This window comes from Myxine glutinosa, chromosome 5 (genome assembly GCF_964187855.1).
Source record: "Myxine glutinosa chromosome 5, kmMyxGlut1.1, whole genome shotgun sequence".
In the NCBI taxonomy this organism is placed as follows: Eukaryota; Metazoa; Chordata; class Myxini; order Myxiniformes; family Myxinidae; genus Myxine; species Myxine glutinosa.
In genome coordinates this window covers 36,440,738-36,467,854 of record NC_136265.1, presented here as the reverse complement: position 1 = coordinate 36,467,854, position 27,117 = coordinate 36,440,738, and the positions used below count along the sequence as shown (strand labels likewise).

At 44.8% G+C, this 27,117-nt stretch overlaps 2 protein-coding genes across 7 annotated transcripts in view; one reads left to right on the top strand and one right to left on the bottom strand.

The window, feature by feature from the left end:
* LOC137427694 (uncharacterized) overlaps positions 1–1,654 on the bottom strand; it is a 35,023-nt gene extending 33,369 nt beyond the window's left edge. The window contains exons 1-2 of one of the 2 annotated variants that reach the window (XM_078777882.1): positions 1,551–1,654; positions 65–531 (exon numbers count right to left, since the gene is read on the bottom strand). In XM_078777882.1, the coding sequence (XP_078634008.1) occupies positions 65–467 (403 nt within the window). In that variant the 5' untranslated portion in view covers positions 468–531; positions 1,551–1,654. The remainder of the gene's footprint in view (positions 1–64; positions 532–1,550) is intronic. The other variant, XM_078777883.1, reaches the window with a different exon arrangement.
* Positions 1,655–8,728: 7,074 nt separating this feature from the next.
* The window catches only part of WDR91 (WD repeat domain 91), a 60,646-nt gene continuing 42,257 nt past the window's right edge, over positions 8,729–27,117 (top strand). The window contains exons 1-7 of one of the 5 annotated variants that reach the window (XM_078777877.1): positions 8,736–8,818; positions 9,751–9,764; positions 9,852–10,023; positions 11,585–11,764; positions 14,052–14,325; positions 17,516–17,598; positions 22,950–23,020. In XM_078777877.1, the coding sequence (XP_078634003.1) occupies positions 9,901–10,023; positions 11,585–11,764; positions 14,052–14,325; positions 17,516–17,598; positions 22,950–23,020 (731 nt within the window). In that variant the 5' untranslated portion in view covers positions 8,736–8,818; positions 9,751–9,764; positions 9,852–9,900. Of the gene's footprint in view, positions 9,316–9,750; positions 9,765–9,851; positions 10,024–11,584; positions 11,765–14,051; positions 14,326–17,515; positions 17,599–22,949; positions 23,021–27,117 lie in introns of all 5 variants that reach the window. The other 4 variants (XM_078777878.1, XM_078777879.1, XM_078777881.1 and 1 more) reach the window with 4 other exon arrangements.

The following is a 27,117-nucleotide window of genomic DNA, read 5'->3' as shown; positions in this document are numbered from 1 at the left end:
AAAAAACATGGTGAACCTGACTATGACCTGCATCCATCACACATGGCGGAGGTAAGAATCAAACCTTTCAGCGGCGGCGGTGGCTCCAACCGTGGCTGTAACTCCACTTTTCTTGAAGAACACAACGAAGACAATTCCTTTTGGCAAGTCTTGGCTCCGGAACGAGCAGGGACCTTCGACTTCTTCCCAACGTGGCAGGTGTTGGCGCAGTCATCCTCCCTGGATGGTCGATAATCGTCAGCAGGTAATCTCTTCGGTAGTCCATCGGGTGACCGTCCTCGGGCTTCATCCCTCCGACCTCGGGCTTCATCCCTCCGACCTCTCAGACGGGCGGCTGCGTGTGCCGCGGCGTCGTTCAGCTGTCTACATCGACGTTGTAGTGAAGACTCCCTCAACCTGGCCGCCCTGCTTCGCTTCGCGGATGGGGTGCGAGCACCTGTAGATAGATGCGTTTTTCGTTTTGGCATCTGCGTGTGTAACGCTACCGACCCGTTCGACCAAGCCGAGTAGTTGGTCAAACAAACTTTATTTCTGGAAAGGAACGAAAGAGACCATTAGTCGGAGCGCCAGATCTTGAGTACATCACCACAACGAACGACAACCGTGCGTCCCATCCAGATTTCCGGGAATTGTCGAATTCCAGAGAAGAAAAATCACACGGGAGGAAACACAATTGGAAATCGATCCATCAAATCGGTTAATTAAGGGTGTAGTACTGGTGAACAGGTGTTTTTTTGTTTTTTTTAGCTGAACAGTTTCCTTATAGTCTTATAAACAAGAACCATGCTATTAGAGGTCATAGAAGTACCCCTAATTATTGTTATGTTTACACGCAATTTACAAGAAATATAATATTTTGCATGAAATTTGTTATAACTTTAATTTGCATCATTCTTTTGGGCTGAAATTTGGACAGGATATTCAGAATATCACTTCCTTTAAAATGATGAAGGCTTTTGTTTATAGGAGTAGCCATTGTGGATTTATTGAAGGACAACCAAGTTTTATCTGGTAATTGGCATAATTAGCTAATTAGTGAACATTTGACATCATTTCACAAAATCCTCTCATCAGGTAGTAGAGTAACACATGTATAATACATGTACCAAGTTTTGTGTGAAAAGAATGATAGGTGACATAGAAGATAGAAGTAGAAATGTGTTCTTTGTTTTTCCTTGTTTTTTATTGACGGTCTAATTTATGCAAATTATATGCATGTAATATGACAAAGAAGCGTTGAAACTGGTCTGAGTTAAAGCCAAGATTATATCTTTCAACAAAAACTGAAAATTAGATATTAACTTGACTTTGTTTTTGTGTAAACTTAAAGGCCTCTCAAAGGTACCTATGTAGTTTTCTCAATTTTTCACCAGTACTACACCCTTAAATATGTACCTGCCAATTGTGCTGGGCATAACACGCAAAAGGCTTCGTCGCGGCCTAGCTTCGTTACCATAGCAACAGTCAGCCCAAGTACATTAAAGCTTGACAAACTATTAATCGATAACATTCATAGCATTGCTTAACTCAGGTTAATTGAAGATATTTACCCGTAAAGGAATAACAGAGACCATGACAGAAGAGCGGGAATTTCACGGGACGATCTCTGTAAACACGTGGCAACATGTGCGTGAACCGAGCATCGCGACTTCCGCTCGCTAATCCGAGGGGGGCGTGGTCTGCTAGCAATCGGCTTGCTATCGCTTTCCAAGCCAGTCGTACCGTATCAAGCGCTTGCTTAGTTATGTCAGCAAAAATGGTCGCCGTAGTTTGATTCAAAATTATACAATAACCAATCAATTAAATGTTATCCTATTTGGAATTTCCTCTGGAACAAATCCTGATCCTTATACGAGACGAGCTGAAGTATCCGGCGTTGTCCGGGGAAATTCAATGAAATATGTATTCAAATATTTCCTGCATGTCTATGTGTTGTATTTCCTGCACTAGCATGACTCGGTGCGCTCAGCGCGCCTCACCACACGTCGTTTCAGAGGGATAGGCATCTTTGACTATTTCTATGTCTTTTGGGTCTTCGGGGTATTTTGGGTCTGAAGGGTCTTTTCGTTCCTCTGCGTCTTTAAGGGTCTTTCGGGTATTTTGGTTATTCGGGGTATTTAAGGGTCTTTTGGGTCTAAAGGGTATTTAAGGGTATTTGGGGTATTTAGGGTATTTTTGGGTCTTCGGGGTCTTTGAAGGTCTTTGTGGTCTTCAGTGTGTTTTGGATCTTCGAGGTGTTTTGTGTCTTCGGAGTGTTTTGGGTCTTCGTGGTCTTTGTGGTCTTCAGGGTCTTTTGGGTCTTCAGGGTCTTTTGGGTGTTTTGGGTCTTCAGGGTCTTTTGGGTGTTTTGGGTCTTCGTGGTCTTTGGGGTCTTTGTGGTCTTCAGGGTATTTTGGGTCTTCAGGGTCTTTTGGATGTTTTGAGTCTTCAGGGTCTTCAGGGTCTTTAAGGATATTTTGGGTCTTCAGGGGTCTTGGTGGTCTTAAGGGTCTTGCTCTTGGGGGATTTAAAGGGTCGTAAAAGGTCTGAATGGTCTCAGCAGTCTAAACGTAATTAAGTGTTCACGGTCTATGTTTTGTTTTGGGTGTTAATTATATTTGAAGTAGAAGAAGAAGACGTTTTGGTCGCATCGAAACAAACAAACATAACCATATACGTTTGCTCTGTTATAATAAGATTCACTCCAATGTTTGTATGGAATGATTTGCTGCAACACATAAAAAGAGGAGTCGACTCAAACAGCATTACAAGGCGTCCTGTTCGTTGCTAGGGAGTTGTTTTCACCGCTCCAAAATGGCGGCGGCCGTCGCTACCCGGAAGTACTCCAATTTTGCGTCCAACCATAGCCCTCAGTGTAATGTTGGGACGATGTATCACATATTGATCCATATTTGATTTAAAACCGTCTTAGGTTTGTTAACTGGTGCATCTACAGACACCTGAGACTTTTAATTGGACAAACGTGTAAGGTATTGGAAGTTTAATTAACCTGATAACCAGCGTCCAAAGTACAAATAATCCCACAAAGTACAAATAGTCGGTGCAAGAAAGGCCATAAATGGCTAAAAAGAAACACAAATATTTATTTTACAATTTGCTTACAGGGTTGTCGTTCTTAAACAAGAATGTATCAATTGAATGCAGGTTTATTAGCAACAACGATGAACAATCAATCTGCAAGACAAAGAAAGCGATGGTAGATATTAGAATAAGATAATAGATACAGAATATGCAAATAACAATGCGCAGTATTACACAAGATGAGAACGCAATAGAGAACAGTACCATACAAGAGTTGTCTATCTCCCTTTCCCAAAAACGTTCAATTGTGACACAGAATAGAACGAAACTGGAGACCGAGAAAAAGGATCACATGAGTTTATAATTGATATTCTTCTGAATTGAATCGGGCTGGTGGTTTGATAATTCGCTTCGGGTGGCCCGTCACCACCCGATCAATCGTCGGAGTCCTCTGAGGGCAGTTCGTAATTTCCTGGTCCATTGTGGGAGTCTCCGGTGGGTGGTTCGCTATCGCCCTGTCCGACGCCGGAGTCCCCTCCAGCTGGTCCATCATCACCCGAACCGTCAAGGGGGCAGAAATAGGCAGTGACCGTGGAGGTGTGGCGGTGGTCTGCACATGTGGTTGGTTAGCGACTCTCGCAGGTGGTGTCATCGCGGTGATGGAGCGGAGTGTCTGTGATGGTAAGCCCGGCGCAATGACATGTTGGGGTTCACCCTTCTGGGGAGTGGTAACAGGATTGAGACAGACTCTTGGAGCGGCGATGGGTTGGGTACCAGACATTAAGTATTTCGGTACGATTGGCATAACACTTGGCATAACGGTTGGCAGCATGCCACTTTTGCCAGTCGTAGTGGGGGTTGTCATGCTGAAAGGCGTAAAACGTCGCAGGAACTTACGATTCCGGAGAGTGATTCTTCCGGAGCCATCCACCTTGACAACGTATTGATCGAATTGTTTTACCTCAATCACGGTTCCGGTCCGGTCCCATTTTCGTGGTTCCAGGCCGGTCTGGTTCTGGATCCGGACATGGTCCCCGACGGCCAGTGGAGGTAGCTTTGTCGTGTGTTCAGAGAGTCTTTCGATCTCCCTGGCATGCCGAATGCGCAAAGCTTCCTCACGATTGTTGCGTGTTTCCCGCCAGGTGTCCGATGGCAAGTATCTGCCTGGGATGATGGGTATGAAGTCCTTGACTGGCCTCTTGAAGATGATCATGGCTGGAGACAACCTAGTGTCCTGATCCGGTGCATTCCGGTACTGGAGTATTGCACGTTGGAACCGATCAGTGTCTAGTTCACCATTGGAACCAGTGTTATCGGTGATCAATCTTTTCGATGTTTTGACTGCGATCTCGGCACGACAGTTGCTGTGTGGGAAGGCAGTGGATGACAACCGATGGTTAACGCCCCACCGACGCAAGAAGTCTTGGGTGTCATGTGCCGTGAATTCTGGCCCACAGTCAGATGCCAATTTGTCGGGGATACCATAAGTGGCGAAGTTCGACCGCAGACATTTCACTAGGCCTTGTGCCCCGCCAGTTGTTAGCTGAATGATTGGCCAATTAGAGTAACGATCAACGGTGACCAAATAACTCCGACCCTTGTGATGAAAGTAATCTGAACAAACGTACTGGAAAGGGTAGGCAGGTTCAGCTGAGGCTGTAGGTGGAGCGCTTGGTTGCGATGGGGCCATCCGATTGCAGTGTGAGCAGCGATTGCGCATCTCATGAATCTGGGGAGTGATTCCAGGCCAAAAGATCGAGCTGCTGGCCCGGGTGGTCATAGCCGTGACTCCTTGGTGAGCAGCATGAAGATTCTCAAGGACAAGCTTCCGTAGCTTCGGTGGGATTATAATCCTCCCCTTGTAGACCACTATGCCATCAATAGTGTAGAGGTGTTCACGGAAGGGAAAGTATTCCAAAATGGACACAGGGAAATCGTCCCGACTGGCAGGTAGACCCTGCTCAATAGAATTGAGTAACTGCAGCATCTGAGTGTCACTTGCTGTTTCGTCCCGAACATCGTCCCAAGTGACGGACCGCACAGAATCGAGTGTCTTGATGGCTGCCATAGAAATAGCCATTTCCATGCCAGTGTCGTCATCTGTGGTCCACAGCCCAGTCAAGGTGTGCTGTCTTAGTGTAGTCGATGTGGCCACATCCATAATGGAGGAAATGTCATCCACCAGTGGCAGTCGTTCCGATGGTCTGGCACCCGACGGATGTCGTGAAATCGCATCTGGTACGCAGTGTCGTTTTCCCGGGATGTGGATAATTCGGAAACGATATGCTAGGGTCCTTTCTTTCAAGTTGGCAAGCCGCGTGTTATGGATGTCCTCTAATCGTCTGTCACCAAGAAGCTTGATTAAGGGCTTGTGATCGACGGCAATAATCAGGTTCTTGCATCCCAACACAAAATACTTTACTTTTTCCAGGCTGTCCGCCACTGCTAGAGCTTCACCCTCTATCGGAGCATAGCGCGACTCCGCTGCATGGGTGAAGCGGCCTCCAGCAAGGGTGATTTTCCAGCCATCGGGGCAGCACTGTGGGGTTTCACCAGGGCATCTGCAGTGTTTTTGGAGGAGCCAGAAGCCAATCCCATCCTTCGACCAGTCAGTTGCGAGACATGTTGTCCGTTCCTTGTCAAAGATCCGGACCCCATTTGCGACTTCAGATATGATGAGTCGTTTTGATTCTTCGAATAGGGATTGTAGTGTTGCATCCCAGTAGAAGGGGGTGCATGGTTTTAGGAGGTCCCGAAAAGGTCGCATCCTCTCGGTCATGCTGAAGCAGTATGTTACCTGATTGACTAGCCCAAACCAGGAGCGAATGTCAGTAATTGTTTTTGGTGTGGGGAAGTCCTGTATCGCTTGGAGATACCTTTGGCATGGTCGTACACTGTCCATGGTGATCTCGAATCCAGCGAATTCGACCGTGTCCTGACCAAAATGGAATTTCGTCGGATTTTGCGTAATCCCATTACGGCCGCACAGGTCGAGCCAGTTGCATGCCTGAAAAAAGCTCTCTTCCAATGTGTCGCTCCACATGATGGTATCATCAATACATTTGGACTTGTTTTTGAAGTCCGATACAATTTCGTCAAATCGTCTGGAGTATCCATTACCTGAAGCGATGTAACCTTGGGGAGTGGTGCAGTAACGGTATCGGCCCCATGGTGTGATGAACGTTGTCAGATGGCGGTCACATTCTCTGATTGGAACGCTGTGATAGCCATTCCAGGCGTCTGTTACCGTCTTTTTGGTGTTATGTGGCACCGCCATTGCTTGATGGAAGGGTGACTGGGTGTGGTGGGTCTCACGTGTGCAGTGCGCATTCAGTGGTTGCAGATCAACTGTCCTCCGTGGGGTCCCATCCTTCTTTGGACAGACGACCATTCTGCTGCACCATGTCACTGGTTCACCAATTGGCACCGGTTCCAGGACCCCTAACCTGATGTCGCGATCGATACCAGCCTTGACTTCTGCCTGCCAGTGTAAGGGGACAGGCACTGGGGTGTGCACCGCTTTTGGTGTTGCCTCGGGGTCAACCATCAGTGTGAGAGGCGGACCTTCCATGTGGGGTAGTGGCTGGTGTTCGCAGACATTGAATGTGCTGCTTTTGTAGTACTCCAGTAGCCATTTCTCCAGCCTCTCTCGGTTCTCGTCAGTGGCCGGAAATGGGATAGATGTAGGCAGTGTAGGGGGAAGCGATCTTTCCGGGCAGTTACAATTTGCATCGATAACTGCTGCCACTGCAGCACCAACTGTGTTGGATTCGCCAATGGTTGGGAAGCTACTAGACACGAGGCCTAGATCGACGCATGCTTCACGACTGAGATACATGTTCCGTGTGTCAGGTGAGATGTAGCAGATTTGTCGGGTTTCAATAATGTCGCCATTGGCTGTGCAACCAGACAGGTGTAGGAGCATGGCGCCGATAATCCGGACCCTTCCACTGTTAACAGCATTCATCTTCAGGTTGACAGGTAACAGGTCTTCATTACGCAGCCCGAGTTTGTGGAAAATATTAAGTCCTGTGAGGCAGCTTTGACAGCCAGTGTCGGCCATGGCCTGGAGCCTGGCCGATTTTGGTCGGGATGACAGTGGCTGGCCGAAATGGTCATAAGATTCCTTATCGATCCGTGCTATGAGTTTTATGTACGGCTGTGGTTGAGACTTCTTCTTGGTCCAGCCAGAGAGGTGGTCAAATATATGGTGGTCGAGGTGTAGTGGAGTTGACGAGGTGGCCATGGCCCTTTTAATTTGCGGCTTCCAAATGGCCGTTTCTCGTTCCGTGACAGAGCAGAGGAGATCGTGGACCTGGCTGCTTTCTTCCACATCATGAGCATCCATTGATTTGTCCGTAGGTTTGTTGTCCGCCTTTTTCGTGCCTCCCCGGCAGACATGTGCAAAATGGCCGCGAGTGGCGCATTTACTGCATGTTTTCCCGTAGGCATTGCAGAATTGACGCCTTTGGTCGATGTTCGGCTGTTTGCCATGACCAGTTTTGCCGCAATAACTACAAATGGCCGCCTGCTTGTCGGTAGTGATCAGGGCTCTTTTGTTCTTCCAGTTTTTGTATTGGCTTGCGCCATGAGCGCCTTCACTATCGAGCAAGGCATTCTGGGAACGTTTCCCTGCTTCCTTGGCCTCGACGAAAATGAGAACTTCCTCCAAGCTCATGTTCTGATTTTGATCGCCGAGAATGTCCTGTTGTATATCTTGATCGGCGAGTCCCCGACATAGGACATCGCGAACCATGTCCTTGGTGTAGTTGACATCAGTAGGGGGATTGCATGAGCATACAACAGAAAACTTGCAGATCTCAGCTTGACCAGCCAGACGGGCTGCGTAGGTACGAATTGGTTCTTCTCGGTCCTGTCGCATGTTGTGGAGGTTTACGCGGGACACCATGGTATTCTCCTCTCGGACAGCAAGGGACCGAATGGCTTGTAGTATAGCTGCCTCGTCCTTGATTTCAATGCGTGGGTTGCTGCGGTGGAGGTCACGTCGTAGATTATCATCACAACATTCAAGGAGTTGAACGCGAACATCATTGCCGATTATCTGGGTCGCTGCCTTGTAACCATCCCATCTTCTGGTGAAATATTGCCAATCTTCGCTGGTACCGCCGGTTTGGATACGAGGACGGCTGACTTTGTCCGGTTTGGCTGGTGCAATGGACGTGTGAGTCATGGCGTGGATGGAGAGCTGGATAGCAGCAACGGCATTGTCAGTGCTGTCAGTAACGTAGACACAGCTCGGGAAGGGGCAGACTGCAGCAGGCATCTTCAGATGAGTTGATTGTTCATAAACAAGAATGTATCAATTGAATGCAGGTTTATTAGCAACAACGATGAACAATCAATCTGCAAGACAAAGAAAGCGATGGTAGATATTAGAATAAGATAATAGATACAGAATATGCAAATAACAATGCGCAGTATTACACAAGATGAGAACGCAATAGAGAACAGTACCATACAAGAGTTGTCTAGTTCTCACTTTCAGTTTTTGAATTATTATTTTCAAATCATTTGGTCCTCGTCTTGGTGGCGAGGACCAGGCAGGCGGTGTAGTCGGCAGCAGTATTGCTTGGGCTGTGCGTTAAATTATATTTCGATTCGTATATTCCTGTCAATATGAGTGAGCTATGTTTCGGATTTTACATCATACAAAAATCACAATCCAATAATCATTTGCATTTTTGTCGGGGCTTCGGTAAAAGAGGAACAGGAAGAAGTCTGCTCAGAGTGCAGTGAGCAAGTGTTTACAAATAAATACAAGTGTGAACGGTCGAGAGTCTCCATGTGAAACCATGTGAAAATACTGAATGGCAGTGCTGATGTCAGCTCTGGTGCAGTTCTTGCCAAGGGCTTTCCAAGGATCAGTTCGTCAAAAGTGCAGGCTATTGATCGACAATGGCGTAGCGTTCTGATTGATGACAATGTGAAGAAAGGAGGGTGGGAGAGCAAGCCCATTGTAGAGTTTTGGCAGAGTCTGCGCTGCCTTCCTGAGTATGAAGACGTCGCGATCTTTATGCTGCAAATGACCGCCTTGCCACAAAGCACTGCAGAGGTAGAGAGGACCTTCTCCAAACTTAATGCAAACAAAACAAAGCTAAGGAGTTCCCTAGCTGTACACACCTTGGAGGCCATCATCAAAACGGCAGAAGCCTTTCCATCGCGTGTTGATGTAAACGCAAGGCTTACTCGCTTGTATACCGACGCAAGAAAGACGTACATGGAGAAGTACACAGAAAATGAGCAGACCCATGCTGAGGACTTTCAGTAATACATGTATTTTCATTTTCATTCATACACATATTGTACTTTCAGTAATACAGTTGTAAATACTTGCACAACTGATGTAGCCGGAATGCCGGATACCAAAGGAAAATGTTCATTTACGCCATAAATTTGTTTTTTGTTTTGTGGAATAATTTGTGGAACTTTTGTAATGAAAGAATAAAATTTAAAAAACTGAAAGAAATATATAAATACTTTTATTTTCACATACGGTATATGCATGTAAAATGGATTTGGGGAATTGTGGTCCAATATTGCGAATTTTCAGCCTTATTGTAGGGAGTTTATGTTTTGAACTTGTGGGAACACTCAGTGTAGGTGCAGTATTTTTTTTTTTTTTAGGGATGGGCGTAGGGGAAACGTAGGGGAAAATGCGCACGCGTGGCAGGGGAAAATGAAAATTTAGAGTGGCAGCCCTGGTCGAGACAAGGCGATCAAAGGTATTTCGGGGGATTTAATGGCTCATAGGTTTTCCTTTCAAAGCCGTTGACGTATTGCTAAGGTGTTTGACCCAAGCCGTTTCGCAGGGTGTCCCTCCCGTCCTGATTGGCTGAGCCTCTTCACACCTGGGGGAGGATGTCTCACGGCGTTGAGCGGGCGGACGAGCTCGTGAGACAGTACCTGTTGTTCCGCGGGTTTCCTGGAACGCTTCGAGCCTTCGAGGCCGAACTTCGGACCGACAGAGACCGAGCTCTCCGGGTAGGGAGTTCACTGCCATGTTTACCTGTCTCTCTACCACTACCAGATCGTTACAACTACCTGCACATCTGAATTTTGTGTTTGTCCCAATCTCCCATTTTTAGTAATCCAGTTTTGACATTTTGTATGGTCCGTGACTCCATAGAGTCTGTTGTAGTTTGAAGCTGCTGGTTTTGAAACTATTTTAAACAAAATACAAATTTTTGCCCCTGATCTCCTGTCACTCCGAGTCGTACAGCCACGGGGGACACTGCATCAGCGGCACCGCTGTACTTCCAACAAGCTACAACCAGCAGCCACCCACCAGCTACATACGAAACTAGAACAGCACTCAGTAGCGAGCATACATACCTCCACCTGGTTGATCCTATCACTCAATGGTGAAGAATCACTTGAAAAAATTATATTAGGTGGATCCGTATCTGGATCTTTACCAAAATTGAATCAATTCTTCCTTGTGACACAAACAACCTGTCCACCAAGTTTCGTCCAAATCCATCCATAACTTTTTGGGATATCCCGCTATGTACCGTTTTTTGCCCTATCTCCCAAAGGTGAAGAATTACTTAGAGAATTAAATAATTCTCATATCCGAATCCATATTAAGATCTTCACCAAAATCGAATCTATTTGTCCTTGTCAGACACACGATCTGTCCACCAAGTTTCGTCCACAACTTTTTGAGATATCCTGCTATGTATCGTTTTTGGCCCTATCTCCCAATGGTGAAGAATCACTTTAAAAAATTATAGTATCTGAATCCGGATCTTCACCAAAATCTAATTATTTCGTCTGTGTCACATACACTACGTATCTGCCAAATTGTGTCCGAATCTGTCCACAACTTTTTGAGATATTTTGTTGACAAATGGACAGACAGGGGTGCAAACATAACCTCCATCCACCTTTGGTGGTGGAGGTAACTAGAACGGCACTCGGTGGAGCACATACTTCCACCAGACTGAAAAGTTTACGTTTGTATCCCACTGATAGGCCGGATCTGGATCCAGACTTGAGCCAAAATCAAATCGATTAGTCCTTGTCACACTCCCGAGTCATCCACCAAGTTCCGTCCGAATCCGTCTGTAACTTTTTGACATATTGTGCTATATAGCATTTTTAGCCCGATCACTCAATGGTGAAGAATCGCTTAAAAAATTAACAGATTCGAATCTTCACCAAAATCTAATCAATTCGTCCTTGTCAAACACCCAACCTGTCCGCCAAATTTCGTCTGATTCTGTCCACAGCATTGACATTTTCTTTCTCACAGACAGACACAGGTAGACAGACAGAGGTGAAAACATGACTTACATACCTTAGGTGGCGGACGTAATGAATGAAAAAGACCCCACATTTTAGCCATCATTTTAAACGGGTCATGTGACCTCACACTATTACTAAAAAGTTACATTTCAACGTGTAGGTCACGGCCTAGTATATGCAGTACCTGCAAGTGAATACAGTATCGAGGCAGGAGAAGCCAGTGATTTATTTATTTGTCTTGGGTTCTTCAGATCTATGATTGACAGTTGCTTTTTCACTACCCATAACCCACCAGCCTGAGAAAATAGTTCCATGGCTGCAGCAAGCTGTGAATACTCTCGATTTAGTTGCTGTGCGGGACTTCTGGGCACTGTTGGAACCTCGTCTGCTCTCCAGGCTGGACCATGCAGGTGCAATTGCAGCCCAACGTCTTCGCCTGTCCCTGGGACAAGCGTTTGTGGCCGCAGCAGCACAGGTTGGGAATGAATTGTGTTTTTATGGAGCATCCTTTATTGTGACTCGATACTGATCTTTCTCCACCTTTCAGAAGTGAAGTTTCATCTCCAAGTGATGTGGCTATAAAGGATATTTTTGATTTATTGATTAAGCAATTAATTGATTAATTATTTATTGAGTAATCGATTAATTATTTATTGATTAATCAATTAGCTTTTGGTTTTTTTCAATTAATGACTTATTTAATTAATTTTCAAAAGGTTGCCGCTTCGGATGAAGTACTGGTGGTTTAGGTATGCTATTAGCCAATTGATTAAGAAAATATTTTATGATCATAATTTCTTGATTTTATAATCTGAGCCTGGTGTTGGCTTAGCGGTTAGGGTGCCGGCTTGGGATCCTAGGATCCTGGGTTCGAATCCCGGTTGATCGCTGAATGAACACCAGGGGGGTTGACTCTGCCTGTCATCCCTCCGAGGTCGGCAAATTGAGTACCAGTTCACTGGTAATTCCCTGTGTGTCGCAAGAGGTGACTAACAGGGTTGGCGGCAGGAATGGCATCCGGCCATAAGACATTGCTTCAAAAAGGGGACCACGGTGCCCAAAAAAGGCCAACCCCTGCTCTGCGGGGAAAAATGGCCTCTAAAGGTGGTTCATTTTTTTCTCCAACTTTCAGAAGGGCTGTTTTCACTTTACGCAGCGCAACTTGGTGCAGGAGTAACAGGTTTTTTTTTTTGATGTTGGAGAAATACTTTTTTGGATGCAGAGTGGAAGCTCATGGCAGAGCGAGAACACAAAATGGACCAGTAAGTAACAGTACAAAAAGTAAAAAGATAGGGGCTGAGGGACAAATAGAAGGAGTCTTCGAGAAATAAGAGATGTGCGGAAGAATTATGGAAAGGGGAGGTCTCTGGAGGTGGGCAAGATGGATGCAGCCACAAAATTTTCAATCATAGAAGTGGAAAACTTGAAACCTTGAAAGAGGTGGGCTTGGGTAGGGTTAATGGGGGTAGAAAATATCATGGTTGTGGATGGGGGATGATCCGAGATGATGTTGAACAGCTGTTTTGAAGCCCTGAGGGTAAGAATGAGATTTAAGAGACTGAGGAAGATGGTTCCACAGGGGGTGGATTTTGGGAGTTTCACCGGAAGGGGGTTGGCGGCAGACCCGTGCCTCCTCGTAGACACCTGGTGGTTGGTGGGGAGGGGCAACGCACGGAAGGGTGCAAGACCACAAAGGAGGCCTTGGAAGGTGAGACCATCGACCTGTTTGTTTTGTGAAAGTGATAGGCCCAGAGCCAGAGACTCAGCTCTATCATGGGAGATTCCAATTAATTTTAAGGCCTTGCTTACCACTATGTAAAGCTGAGCAAGGTGTCATCAGGCAGGGATGCCAGTCCAGAGTGGAGAGCTCGATGAGACATGAGCATACTACATTCACTTTTGAATTCACAAATAGAAAATAAACTAGAATGGCACTCAGTAGAGAGCACACCTCCACCAGGCTCACCAGTTTGTGTTTTGTTTCCCACTGATAGGCCGGATCTGGATCTGGACCTGAAACAAAATCTAATCGGCTTGTTCTTGTCACCTCACCAACTCGTTCACCAAGTTTAGTCATAACTCGTCCATAACTTTTTAAAATATCATGTGATATATCGATTTCGCCCGATCTCTCAATGGTGAAGAATCACTTAAAAATTAAATAATTATCGTATCCAAATCCATATTCAGATCTCCACCAAAATCGAATCGATTAGTCCTTGTCACACACCCAACCGGTCCACCAAGTTTCGTCCAAATGCGTCCACAACTTTTTGAGCTATCCTGCTATGTATCAGTTTTAGCCCGATCGCTCAATGTTGAAGAATCACTTAAAAAGATTCCCTGATCTGCATCCGGATTCGAATCTTCACCAAAATTGAATCGATTCTTGTCACATACACAACCTCTCCGCCAAGTTTCGGCCACATCTGTCCGCAACTTTTTGAGATATCATGCTATACATCGGTTTTGGCCCCATCTCTTAATTGTAAAGAATCACTTACAGATTTTAAAAAATTATATTATCCTAATTGGGATCTGGATATTCACCAATATCAAATCGATTCGTTCTCGGTGCACACCCAACCTGTCCACCAAGTTTCGCCCAAATCGGTCCATAACATTTTGAAATATCCTGCTCACAAACAGCGGTGAAAAAAACAGCCTCCGTCTACCTTCGGTGGCGGAGGTAAAATACGATCTTTGTGCCGGTATTACAACACAGATGCTTTGAAACACTTTTTGACTTCTTCTTTTTCCAGGGTGGTCGAATGGACAAGGTCCAAGAGGCTCTGACTTGGCTTGGCCCTGAAGCTAGCACTCGGCCAGACTGGCTGTCTGGCTTTGGGGCTGTGTTTGTGCCGAGCCCCTCACCTCCTTCCCGTCGAGCCAGGCGCCCTGCTGATGATCTCGGCACCGGGCACGCCGCTTCTCCCACGCTCAGCAACTCCTCTCTTCCCTGGGCTTCCCGGCAGTGGCAGGACACCTTCTGGCTCTCCCTTCATAATTTCCTTAGCGTCTTGTTCCACGCTATGCATATCCTTTATTGGAGGTTTGCATTGATGGTAATAATAATGCCGTTTTATCACCGGCGGGCGCATTTAATGGCTTTATTTCAGATACAATATCAGTTTTGTTCTTCCTCCACTATCGGGGGTCCCCGCTCCTCCCAATCAAAACATAATTGTTTATTTTTATCCTTCCGCCGACAAAGTCACCAGAGGCATTACGTTTTCAGGTCGTCTGTCCGGCTGTCCATCCGTCCGTGATAGGTTTTCTTTGCGGCGATAACTTAAGAATAGCTGAAGGGATCAAAGTCAAACTTGGTACAAGTATGTAGAATTATGTAAAGTTAATTGATCAAGAGGTCAAAGGTCATGTTAAGTAAAAAGTCTGTTACTGCTCTATCTTGCGAACAAGTGATATAATTTTGACAAAACTTGGTATATATTATGATGCAAAGATGAACTGATTAGATTTTGGGGTCAAGAGGTCAATGGTCATTTTAAGTAAAAGTTATGTTGCCATTATAACTTAAATGTGGCTTAAAGTATCCAAGGCAAACTCGGTACAGGTATGTATAATGATGTAAGGATGAACTGATTAGATTATTGGGTCAAGAAGTCAAAGGTCATATTAAGTAAAAATTATGTTACCACGCTAACTTTAAAAAAAAAAAAAAACTTGGTATAATTATATATTATGATGAAAAGATGAACTGATTAGATTTCGGCATCGAAGGTCAAGGGTCATGTCAGGCAAAAATGTGATACTTGAGAACAGCTGAATGGATTTAAATCAAACTTGATTTAAATATGTATAATGATGTAATAATGTGGGTGGAGGCATATCGGTCGACTTCGCAACATCGAAGAGTGCCGTTCTAGTTAGCACGATTACAAACGCGATATATTAAGGGAGATATATAATGCCGTAACAGTGACCTTGAATCTGCACCAACATCGTGGCAAGATGAAGACCGAAAGCATTGTCAGAATGGACACCCAGACGATAAGAAGAATTACAACCGGGAAACCTAGAGAAGACCTTTTTATTTTTATTTTTTATTATTATTATTTTTTTTGTATACAAGATTGAGGCTCGTGTGAGGGCTAACATTAATCACAAAAAACATAAACGGACACATGAAATATATAACAAAGTGAGCGGGAGACAAGATGGGGAGAGAGAGGGAAACACACAAGTACAACATTTGAGAGCAGGGACATTGGGAGATCTGTCGGAGGGAGAGGGCTTGGGGTGGGGGAGGCGTCAGGGGTGGGGGGGGGGGGGGGGGAGAGGTACAAAACACATGGACACTGCGAGGACTTCCAGGAAAGAAGTCAGTATTTCAAAAAAAGTGGATCTGGGGTGAATTAACGGGGGTAGAAAAGATCAAGGTTTTGGAAATGGGAAGATAGGAGATGGTGGTGAACAGCTGTTTTAAAGACCTGGATGTAGGAGTGGGATTGAAGAGAGTGAGGGAGGTTGTTCCAGAGGCAGGAGAAAAGAGGAATGAAAGAGTGAAGGTGAGCAGAGTCTTGATTTTGGGAGTTTCACCAGAAGAGGGTTGCTGGCAGATGTTGTGTGACCTGTAGAATATTTGGGGGACAGAGCACAGACAGAGCTGGGGGAGCTAGGCTGGAGAGGAGTCTGTAGAAGATAGACCACCAACCTGCCTGCGGCAAGTGAGTGAAAGGCCCTCACAATCGGCTTCATCGTGGGAGATTCCAATGATTCTGAAAGCGTTGGTTTCAACAGCGTGAAGCCGAGCTAGGTGTGAGACAGGAGCACCAGCCCAGAGGGGAGAGCAATATTCCATTGAGCTGTGGATGAAAGCCTTGGGAAAAAAAAAAAAAGGAAAAGTCCTCTGTACCTATAGTTTTCTTTTTATAAACGGTTGAGGCTCATGGGGGAGGTAGAACACAGAACGGATCAGGACGACACAGAACAAAAGGAACTGCATATAGAGAGCACCAACAGCGGAGCTGAAGGACAAAAGAGAGGGAGGTTTGGAGGGACAAGGGACAAATGAGGGCAAGGGGAGGACACTGGGTGAACGAGATAGATACAGCTGCAAACTCTAAATCACAGGAGTGGAAGAAAAAACTGTAAACTTGGAAAGATGTGGGCTTAAGGGGGTCAATGGGGTGAGAAAAGAAATCATGGTTGTGGATGGGGGATGACCTGAGATGGTGGTACACAGCTGTTTTGAAATCCTGAAGGGAAGAAGGGATTGAGGAAGTGGGTTCCACAGGTGGGGAAAAGAGGACAGAATGAGTGGAGGTGAGTCGTAAATCAGGATTTTGGGAGTTCCCCAGGGGGGTTGCTGGAATTTCTGGAAGACCACGTGTGCTCTGAAGAAACCTGGGAAGTGGGAGAGAGAGGAGGGGGGAGACAGAGCACAGAAAGGGCAGAGGGTGCAAGTCCAGAAAGGAGATGGAAAGGAAGTTGACTTTCCTCAAAGCTTTCACCATCATGGATGCAGTTGTGACATTTTTTGTTGATCTATGACTTTCTCTTCCTATCAAATCACGTACCCTCCCATCACCGCTGACGCTCGCACAACTACACGCCACCACAAGCTGTATGTCGGTGGCTATTGGCGATGAGGTCGATTGAGTCATGCCGGACATCACTGTGAACTCTGTGTGGACCACCATGCCATTGTTCACCATCGCAGCAAGGTTCTCTGGGTTGCTCCAGTCTACATTTTTGATCATAGGTCATTGCTTCTTTATTCTCCTGCTTGATTAATTCAAGCTGGATTTGCGAGACCTCAAATCCTTGCTTTTCCTGCCCCTGTCCGCTGTGTACATCACGTCTGAGGAACTGTCTCGGAGGACACAACCACACAGTCTATGTTTATTGACAGCGGTCGTAGTATTGTCACCAGGTTGTCCTACCTGTGGGGTTTTTTTCAGACTTTTTCCCATACCCTTTAACATATTCAACTGAAACTTTGTACATGGCTTTATTATGATAAGTTGTAGAACAAGTTCGAGTTTCTGGGCGTTTCGTCAATTTTTCACAGAGTTATGCCCTTTTTGGATTTAGAAAATATCACATTGGTAGGGGACATTATTGCATAACAATTATCACTCTTGTTTAATCTGGTGTTGGTGTAGCGCAGGCATGATGGACTGAATGTCCCCCTCCTGCATCGAAGTTCCTTGTTATTCCTTGTAAACCCCACCCAAAAGGAGAACCTCCTTAACGAGCCTACCTGTCCCTGCTCTCTTGGCATTTGAAGCAGAATTGGAACGAACCCGCACACTGCAGACAGAGAATGACAAGCTGAGGGCGAAGGTGATTGCTGCTTGATCTCGCATTAACTGAATGTAGGAAGTGCACATTTTTGAATTTCCTTTTTGTTCTATAAATGTTTGTCTGATGTTTTAACAATATCTCATGTTGCCGTTCTTGTACATCACTACCTAATTTATTGTGACGGTCTGGTTATTTAAAATTTGCAAATAACTGGAATCCCAAGTAGTTGGAAAGATCTTTTGGTGCAAAGGTAACCACAGGATGGTGCAGAGGTAATGCTGTCCCATTTTGGTTTGATTCTTGGCCCGAGTATTAATTATCAGATTGGTGCTGCGGAGGCAGGGTGTAGCACCACGAGGTATACCCTCCCTCACCAAAACTCTGAACAAATTACAATTTCCTGCCCAAATCGGATCCAGTCAAATGCTAGGCCTGACCAGCTATGTCGATGATGATTTGGACCAATAGCATACTTATCGTGGCTGACCAAAAGCAATGAGCGACTTATTGGGGTCATTGTGATAATAGTAGTTGGTACATGGCTGAGGTCTGATGCTTCAATTGCAGAATGGTCTTCATCCTGGATTACACACTGGAATGAAGAACTAGTCCAGCACTAGGCCCGGCCTTCACGACCGTGTATTATTCACGACTCGATGGGAATAAACCACTTATAACTGCTTCCAAGCCGTAACGAATTTGCCTACAATTATTAATCCTACTGTTGTCATAATAATGTAACGTTAATAATAATGATCGTATTGTAATAACGTTACTTAAATAATCGCTGGGTTGTTAGGAGTAAACAGAATGTTTCTGGAATAAATAAATAAAAATGCAAATACTGTCGAACCCCGACATTCCTGAAAAAATGCCGCGAATGTCGAATCCACAAATGTCCGGCCAATGTTTCAATAGGAAAAAGGGGGATCTGTTCCCGACGGTTCCTGATTCATAAGGGAAAAAATTTAAATTATACGAACACGAATGCACATCATTATTTACAGTTTCATTAAAATGCTTGCAAATAAAAAATATTGTAAACTTTTCCAAAAGGTTAGCTCATTCCTTTGCCGCGAGTGTCATGTTACTTTATCGAAAACAAACCGTTTGTTTTGCTTCGATCTTGCGTGATCCCCAAAGCGCATCTTCATCCCAGAAATAGTTGCCGATTCAACAGCTTGGAGTTTAATGTTACATGGACTAAAGGTATTTTAAACCATTTTCAATGGTTTCTAGGAGACAGGGCAGCATGTAGAATTATACTAACGAAAGAATAAGACTTAAAACTGAACAACATCTTACTATAATTCACCAAATGTCCGTCCGTCTGTCCGTTTGAAGGTACCACAAAAACGGCTGAACCGATCGCAACGATATTTTGGGTGGGTAATCCTAGGACCCCGTGGAGTAAAATAGGCTATATTGTTTTTCAAATTTTTCCAATTTTCCAGTTTTTCCAAACACAACAAACAACACACAACAACATGCATTTTAAAGGCCATTTTCCCTACTAGAGCGGGGGTTAGCCAAAGTTTTTCCAAACACGATGGAATAATATTTACCGATATGAACAGTGATGTGGCTTTCGTTGAAATTCTACAAACACTGTTTATTCTACGTACCAGGAGAGAGTAGATCGACTCCTGATGAACTCTTCCTGTATAAACGTGCGGCTCTGAAGTAACACGGCAGCGTGTGCAAAGCGACTGACAAACAGGTGTAGCGGCCACTTCCGTGTTACAGATTCGGCGCGCACTCTTCACACATAAACGTGCGACTGAGAAAGACGTGTAGCGGCCGCTTCCGTTTTGCAGAATTCAATCTTTTTTCAAAATGGGCGGCATGTACTATTTAGATTTTGATGATTTGCATGTGACCAGGTTGTCCTACCTGTAAGTGAAACAGAATATTTTCTGCAAAATGATATGAATGCAGAATGATATAAATGATATAAACATCATTCAACGGATGTTTATATGAATCGTTTAAAATAAAAAAGCCTTCAATTTCTCATATTTTGCCTTTTCATTTGGGCTTCCCAATTGAAGCCCCGCCTATAGGGCGGGTACTGTTGCTGGTATATATGATTAAATAATCGCTCGCGGTTCCCGAGCAAACATCTTTTTTGCGCCAGTGAAAAGCCGTGCATATGCGAGGCACAGGGCCATGAAGGTTCATACATTGTGACCTGCTCTCCAAGAGAAGACTCTGCTCTCGAAGAGCAGGTCACAATGTATGAACCACAGATGCGTGGGGCACAGGGCCGCGAAGGTAGAAGTAGGTCACAATGTATGAACCGCGGATACGTGGGGCGCAGGGCCACAATTGTAGAAGAGCAGGTCACAATGTATGAACCGCGGATACGTGGGGCACAGGGCCACGATTGTGGAAGCACAGGTCACAATGTATGTACAGTGGAACCTTGACTTACGAGTTTAATTCGTTCTGTGACCGAGCTCGTAACTCAAATTGCTCGTTTCTCAAATCAAATTTCCCCATTAAAATGCATTGAAATGCTATTAATCCGTTCCAGCCCGCCAAAAACCACACCAATTTTTTAAAAAATATACAGTATATATAAAAATATCTCGCGCTTTATATTTCACCTGTATGCAGCATACAAGTTGGCAGGATGGCCTGGACTGGAGGTACGCACACTTGACTCTAAAGTCTAAACTGTCCAGCCTGGGTTTGAATCCCGACCCAGCTATAACCTGTCATGGGTGAATCACAGGCAGGGTGATTCATCAATGTGTGTACCGCTAAACTGGGCGCCCCGTTTGCGTCCCATTAGTTGTTGGATGTTAAGGATCTCACCGTGTTTTCCACAAAGAGAAGGCGAGCTATCGCCGGCACTCTGAACAAGTTGTGGCCTGGCATGCTCTTCTCCTCTGCCGTTATATACGTCCTCCTCAGCACCTCGCTCATGTTTTTCGACGATTGCGTGTTTTATATCCAAGCACAAGTTTTATATAAAACACGACGATTGCGTGTTTTATATCCACAAGTTGTGGCCTGGCATGCTCTTCTCCTCTGCCGTTATATACGTCCTCCTCGACACCTCGCTCATGTTTTTCGACGATTGCGTGTTTTATATCCAAGCACATCATCCTCTTCTTCTTCTCAGTACCGTGTTTTCCACAAAGAGAAGGCGAGCTATCGCCGGCACTCTGAACAAGTTGACGGCAGAGATACTGTACTTGCACGGCAAGATAACCACGTGACCAGAACCCACCTGGTGGCGTAAACTCAAAATAACCAACATGCGAAAACAAAAATGCAGCGCTATACGGCAGAGATACTGTACTTGCACGGCAAGATAACCACGTGACCGGAACCCACCTGGTGGCGTAAACTCAAAATAACCAACATGTGAAAACAAAAATGCAGCGCTATACGGCAGAGATACTGTACTTGCACGACAAGATAACCACGTGACCGGAACCCACCTGGTGGCGTAAACTCAAAATAACCAACATGTGAAAACAAAAATGCAGCGCTATACGGCAGAGATACTGTACTTGCACGACAAGATAACCACGTGACCGGGTGGCGAAAGCTCGTAACTCAGATCTCGGCTCGCATCTCAAAGCAATAAACCGCCCGAGCGACGGCTCGTATCTCGAAAAACTCGTAAGTTGGGGCACTCGTAAGTCAAGGTTCCACTGTATATGTGGGGGCACAGGGCCACGAAGGTAGAAGCTCAGGTCACAATGTATGAACCGTGGATATGCGGGGTCTCTGCATGTTGAAATCGCAAATGTCAAGGTCCGACAGTATTGACTGTCAATAAACCATTGTACCCTACTGTACCATCCACGTTGTGTTGTTCAACTACCCTCAGTGAAGTGATGGGCTCAATGCGCATTTAATGCGTGTTAGTTACTCTGCGCTCGCGTAGCGTAAAGTGGGGTTAAGCATTCAGGGCAACTGCCTCACCACAAGATTCAGTGTACCATGGACGGGAGGAAGGGTAAGACAACTGAAGACTAGATGGGACAAATCTGTGCACGAGAGAGAGCAGGATTTTAGGACCCGTGGGCTGATGCCGTCTGGTCCAGTTGGCGATGTGAGATCTCGAGACGACGTCACGAATTTTCGAAGCTCCACACGGTCTCCACGTTTTCAATGTTGAGTCTGTTCACAATTGTATTTTGTCGTAACTGTATTTTATCTTTCGGCATGTGAACTTATAGTGTGTCCCTTGGATGTTTCTCGGTGTTTATCTTTCATAAATTAATTGTTTGTTTGCCGCGTGGCGTGTGAGGCCTTGCAGCCTCAGGCTTACCCCGTCGAAGTTTGTTTCTTCCTTCTCTGGTTTTGCTAGGTTTTTTGATTTTCCCTTCTCCCCCAAACTTCACCGAACATCTACTATTTGTCTAACGTTGTAACCCCCACACTCCTCCCCCCCCCCCCCCCCCCAAAAACAAAAAAAAACAAACTTTTATTTCCCTTTCTCCTCGTGTGCTTTTGTCCCATCGTATGCTTTTGCCTCTGCCCACGTGCGCTGTCTCGCCCCGCCCCCATTTTCCCTTGCCTTCCACCTTTTGCCCTGTTCAAGTGACTCGTGGCCGTCCCTCTGGGCTCCCTCTCCCCATTGGTATTTTTGTGAATATAGATTGTTCTTCACGGTTCTGTTTAAATATGTTTAAACTTTCCCCTGGAATGTTTTATTCAGTCGTATATTACAACACGCTGTTTTTCTTCCAACACGCAAGGTGCGTACGTGCCGTGTCTGCATTTTAAAAATTCATTTTCTCAGCAACCGTTGGTCCGATTGACATGAAATTTCCACAATAGGAGGGACTCCTCCTGTAGAATATTTTAATGATTATTATGACGTCATTGGTCACGTGGTACAGGTGCCATCTTAGAAAAACCGAAAAATGTTGCACCTCTATCTCCAAAACCGCTGCATGGAAAAAATTTAAACATGGCTCATTGTAAATAACTTCATATGGGGAATAGGTGGTGTTAACGATGACGTCATTGGTGCCATAATTATGACGTCATAATTCGACAGGGACAACGCTTAGTCTGATCAGTTTGAAATGTATTGAGCGTGATCTATGCAACAATTATATTGGATAATATAAATTTATGATGTCAATCGCTCACGTAGTCTGGCAGCCATATTGGATCAAAGAAAAAATTAATTCAACAACAGAAGAGTTGGCTCGCAACAAGTTGACTGCGCAGGGTAAGTATTCTATGAATACCATCTATTTTACATTAAAGTGGTCAAATGCTTGCAGTTGATGCCACTTATCTTGCTCTTTTACATATGACAGCTGTTCCATTGACTAGTTGATAAACTATTGGCAAGCTTTACCACAAGTTTATGGTTTATTCTGAACTGCACTTCTGCTCCCCTTCTTTTGTTTAAGGCATACGGAGGCATGCCGATCCGGAAAGGCGTTGATGGTGGTGGCGGTTGTGGTGGGAACTTTAACGAAAAGTAAGGCTTTATCCTATTTTTATCCTGCAATTTTTGTTTCCATCAAAATTCGTTGCATCACTTGTGTTTTTCCTCTGAATACGTTTATAATATTATTTTGATGCAAAACAAAATCTCTTTGTAGAAAACAATTATAAAAGTGCAACATTATGGGGCCTTTACATGTTTGCAGGTACCATTTACATGTATTCGGATCGTGTAGCACTTTCTCACGCAGGGAAAAAAATGCATAAATTATTCGACCTTTTCGTCTTTGACACCAGAGCAAAGATCATTGGTTCTGAAAAGGAAGGGACCATGGTATACATAATGCATGAACAAAATATTTGCCTTCCTTCTACCTGCCTATGATCATCATTAGGACGAGTAGAGCTAGAACGGCACTCGGTAGAGAATTTCTCCACCAGGCTGAACAGTTTACGTTTTGTATCCCACCGAAAGACCGGATCTGGATTTGGACCTGAACCAAAATCTAATCGGCTTGTTCTTGTCACCAAACCAGCTCATCCGCCTAGTTTTGTCATAATCTGTCCAAAACCTTTTGAAATATCATGCCATATATCATTTTGGCCCTATCACCCAATGGTGAAGAATGAATTAAATTCTCGGATCCTGATGCGGAACTTCACGAAAATCGAATCGATTCATCCTTTTCACACACCCAACCGTTGCACCCAATTTCATCCGAATCCCTCCACAACTTTTTGAGATACTGTATCCTGTTCACAGACGAACAGACTGACAGCCAGAGACAGAGGTGAAAACATAACTTCCGGCCACTTTCGGTGGCGGGGGTAATGCAGCACTTTCAAGTCCTTGGGTGACGTAGTTGCGACCCTTGTAATCTTTCTGGGGCAGAATTGCTCCTTAGCCCGAACGGAAGTTCAATCTCTTTCCCCCAAGCACATCAAAACTTTCGAAACAGAATTGGCATTTTCTGATCTAGCTTGTTCATTCCCGTTTGCTAATCCTTTTCAACTAGCTGTCCTTTCCCCTCAACATTTCTTCACCAATTTTATTCCTAAATGTGTTTTGTGCAAAACCACTTTATTAAATTTCTCGGGAACTTTATTAAATATTAAATTTGTGGAACCTGTCAGATATCAACAACCATTCCCAGAGCGAGATGTTTGTAGATTTTGTACCCCTTTGAAGACTCTGTCTTCTTGTTATCCCCACACTTTTGGGAAAAAACAAGGTGGGGGGATATTGTAATCGTCCATCTGTCCGTTACGCTATCCCCGCCTAAATGGTTGTGCATAAATTCACCAAACTTCGTAGTTATGATCCATGCATGGCAAAATTATGAGAGCAGTACCGTTTCTGGTCCATCCCCTGTGGTCTTGGGGCAGGGTCAAAAAGGACAAATACCAAAATATGCAATTACAGGCACATTTGAAAACATTTTTTAATAAAAATTGATTTATGCAATCAATATTGGAGGAAGCATGAAATATTTAACGATTTTTTGGGATTTGACCCACAGTTCATAACTCATAGACTGCATGCTGACCCCGAAAATCTTTCACTTTTGTGACCACCGTGCTGCAACTACATAATATCCTAACATGATGTATATAAATATATTTCAGTAAGTTTGTGAAACTCGTCAAGAATATAACTTGCACAAAAGAGAGAAAATGAGAAAAAACGAACAAAAAATTAGCTTTTCCTATCCAAAATATTGACCAATCACAGCGCGTGTCTTACGCGAAACCGCAATCGCCATCTCCTCTTAACCAATTATGCCTCTTGTTACATTTGCGCGATACTAAACAACATGGCGACCTACATGCCGTATGTGTCTTCCATGTCGTCTGAGGCAGATTCCGAAGGAAAATATTCTGCATTTTGCTACATGCACACAGTAGACACGCATGGCAAGGTTCTTTCTTTCAGTGAGAAAAGTTTTAAAAAATTCAACAAGGCAAGGCGATTGGAGACTCCATCTGTCAGCCATTCGCAGCTTCATACCCTGGTTTTTTGCATATGATCATACAAATTATGCAAGATACCTGCCAGTGTATTGGCTGGAAATGTGTCAGCTACCCGATAGTCATCCAGCAGTTCACGAGGCCTTCATGGAAGGGAAGTTTGCGGTACAGCGTCATACTGACCATGGGTTCTGTGGAACAGCATGTGACCAGACCATTGAGCAAACCTGCAACAGGGATTCCAAGACGAAAGGAGGCATGGTTGGTTTCACAAGAAACAAGGGTGCGGTTTCCCGCTGGATACTGTCCCAGCATGAACGGAGTGCCATCAGCAAGCTCTGTGAAGAGATGGCAGGAAAGGATGACAGAAGTAGAGTGAAGAAAGATCTCAGTACTGCACGTATGATGAAAGATGAGAGGAATATCCGTTCAGTAGTTGAAACTGTTGAAGCCATGATCAACCCTTTCCAAGAAAGTAATGAAGGGCTAGTTCACATTGCATCCGGAGCCACAGCATCAACTGATGTAACACATGATTATATAACAGCTTATGAAAGTGGCGATGCAGCTTTTAGAACTTTCTGTGAAGAACGACTACAGGGTGATGGAGATATCTTCAAAGTTCTGAAGAAGCAAAAAAAGAAAACCTTTGCATCGATGAGCAAGTCTGCAAAGTCAAAAGTGATGGGGAAGGAGGTTACAATACGAGCTGATCGAAACTTGTTCCAAAGGCTTCTCATCATTGCCAGTGTGAGAAAGCTAGACATTAAGAACATGATGTCCTACAATTTGGGTCCTCTGCCGCTTTCCCTTTCTTGTGTAGATGGAGCATTGACCAAGACTACCAAGTCCAGCTTGCTACATTACATCGAAGCAAGTGTTCAGCCACCTCCTGTGGTGGAAGGCATCCCACTTGGAAGTGTGTGGATTATAGATGGTATGGCAATGCTGCACGAGTTACCACAAAGAGCTCTTCCAGGCACATTTGGCCAACTTGCCAGTCACATACTCAAGCAGCTTATTGACCTGGCAAGGAGTGCCCACAGTGATGCTATTCACTTTGTAGTGGATACTTACCGACAGCTCAGCATCAAAGGGACAGAGAGAGGAAGACGTGCAGCTACTGGAAGTCAGATCACAAAGATCTATGCAGCAGATCAAAAAGTCCCACAGCAATGGAAGAAATTTCTGTCATGCAATGAAAATAAGGGAGCCCTGGTACGTTTTCTTTTCAAGCTGTGGAGTGAAAGCTCTGGACATGTCCTTCAAAATGTAACCGTTGTGATGGCACATGATGGAGAGTGTCATTCTGTCAGTAATGTTGCTGGTGCATTGGAAGTAACTGCTGTGAGAGAACTTGAATGCAACCACGCGGAAGCTGACACAAGACTCTTCCTACACTGCCAGTATGCTGCTGCTTCTCTCCCATCTTCTTCAAACAGATGCCCCTCTGTCATCATCAAGAGCCCAGATACTGATGTATTTGTTATTGGTGTGGCTAAAGCTCACAAGATTAGTGCACAGCTTCTCTTTCATACTGGCAGAGGAAATGGGAAACGCACATTGAATCTGAGTGTCATACAAGATTATCTTGGGCAAAATATAACAGATGCTCTCATTGGCCTTCACTGCTTCACTGGATGTGACTCTGTGAGCTCCTTTTATGGGCGGTCAAAGAAGAAGGCAATGAAACTATTGCGTGAATCTACAGACTTCCAAGAAGCCTTCAAAAAGCTGGGAAATGCATTTACCTTAGATGCCAGTCTGAGTGACATGATGGAGAGGTTTGTGTGCAAGTTGTATGATCAAGATTGCACTGACGTGAACACAGCTCGATACAATAACTTTTTGATGGGTGTCAAAGCTGAGATGAACATGCCCCCTACCAGGGACTCCTTGCAAAAACATATTTTGAGAGCTAACTACCAAGCTGCTGTGCACACTAAATGTTTGGAACAATTTCCCACCATCCCGAGCCCACATAATCATGGATGGAAAGTGACCGACGACACCGAACTGGAGATTGTGTGGGGTGATCTTCCTCCTGCACCAAGCACTCTGCTGGAGCTCACACACTGTAGTTGCAAGAAGACAAACTGTGAGGACCCCAAAGGAGGAGGAAAGGGCCGCTGCTCTTGTAGACACCACAATATACCTTGTACA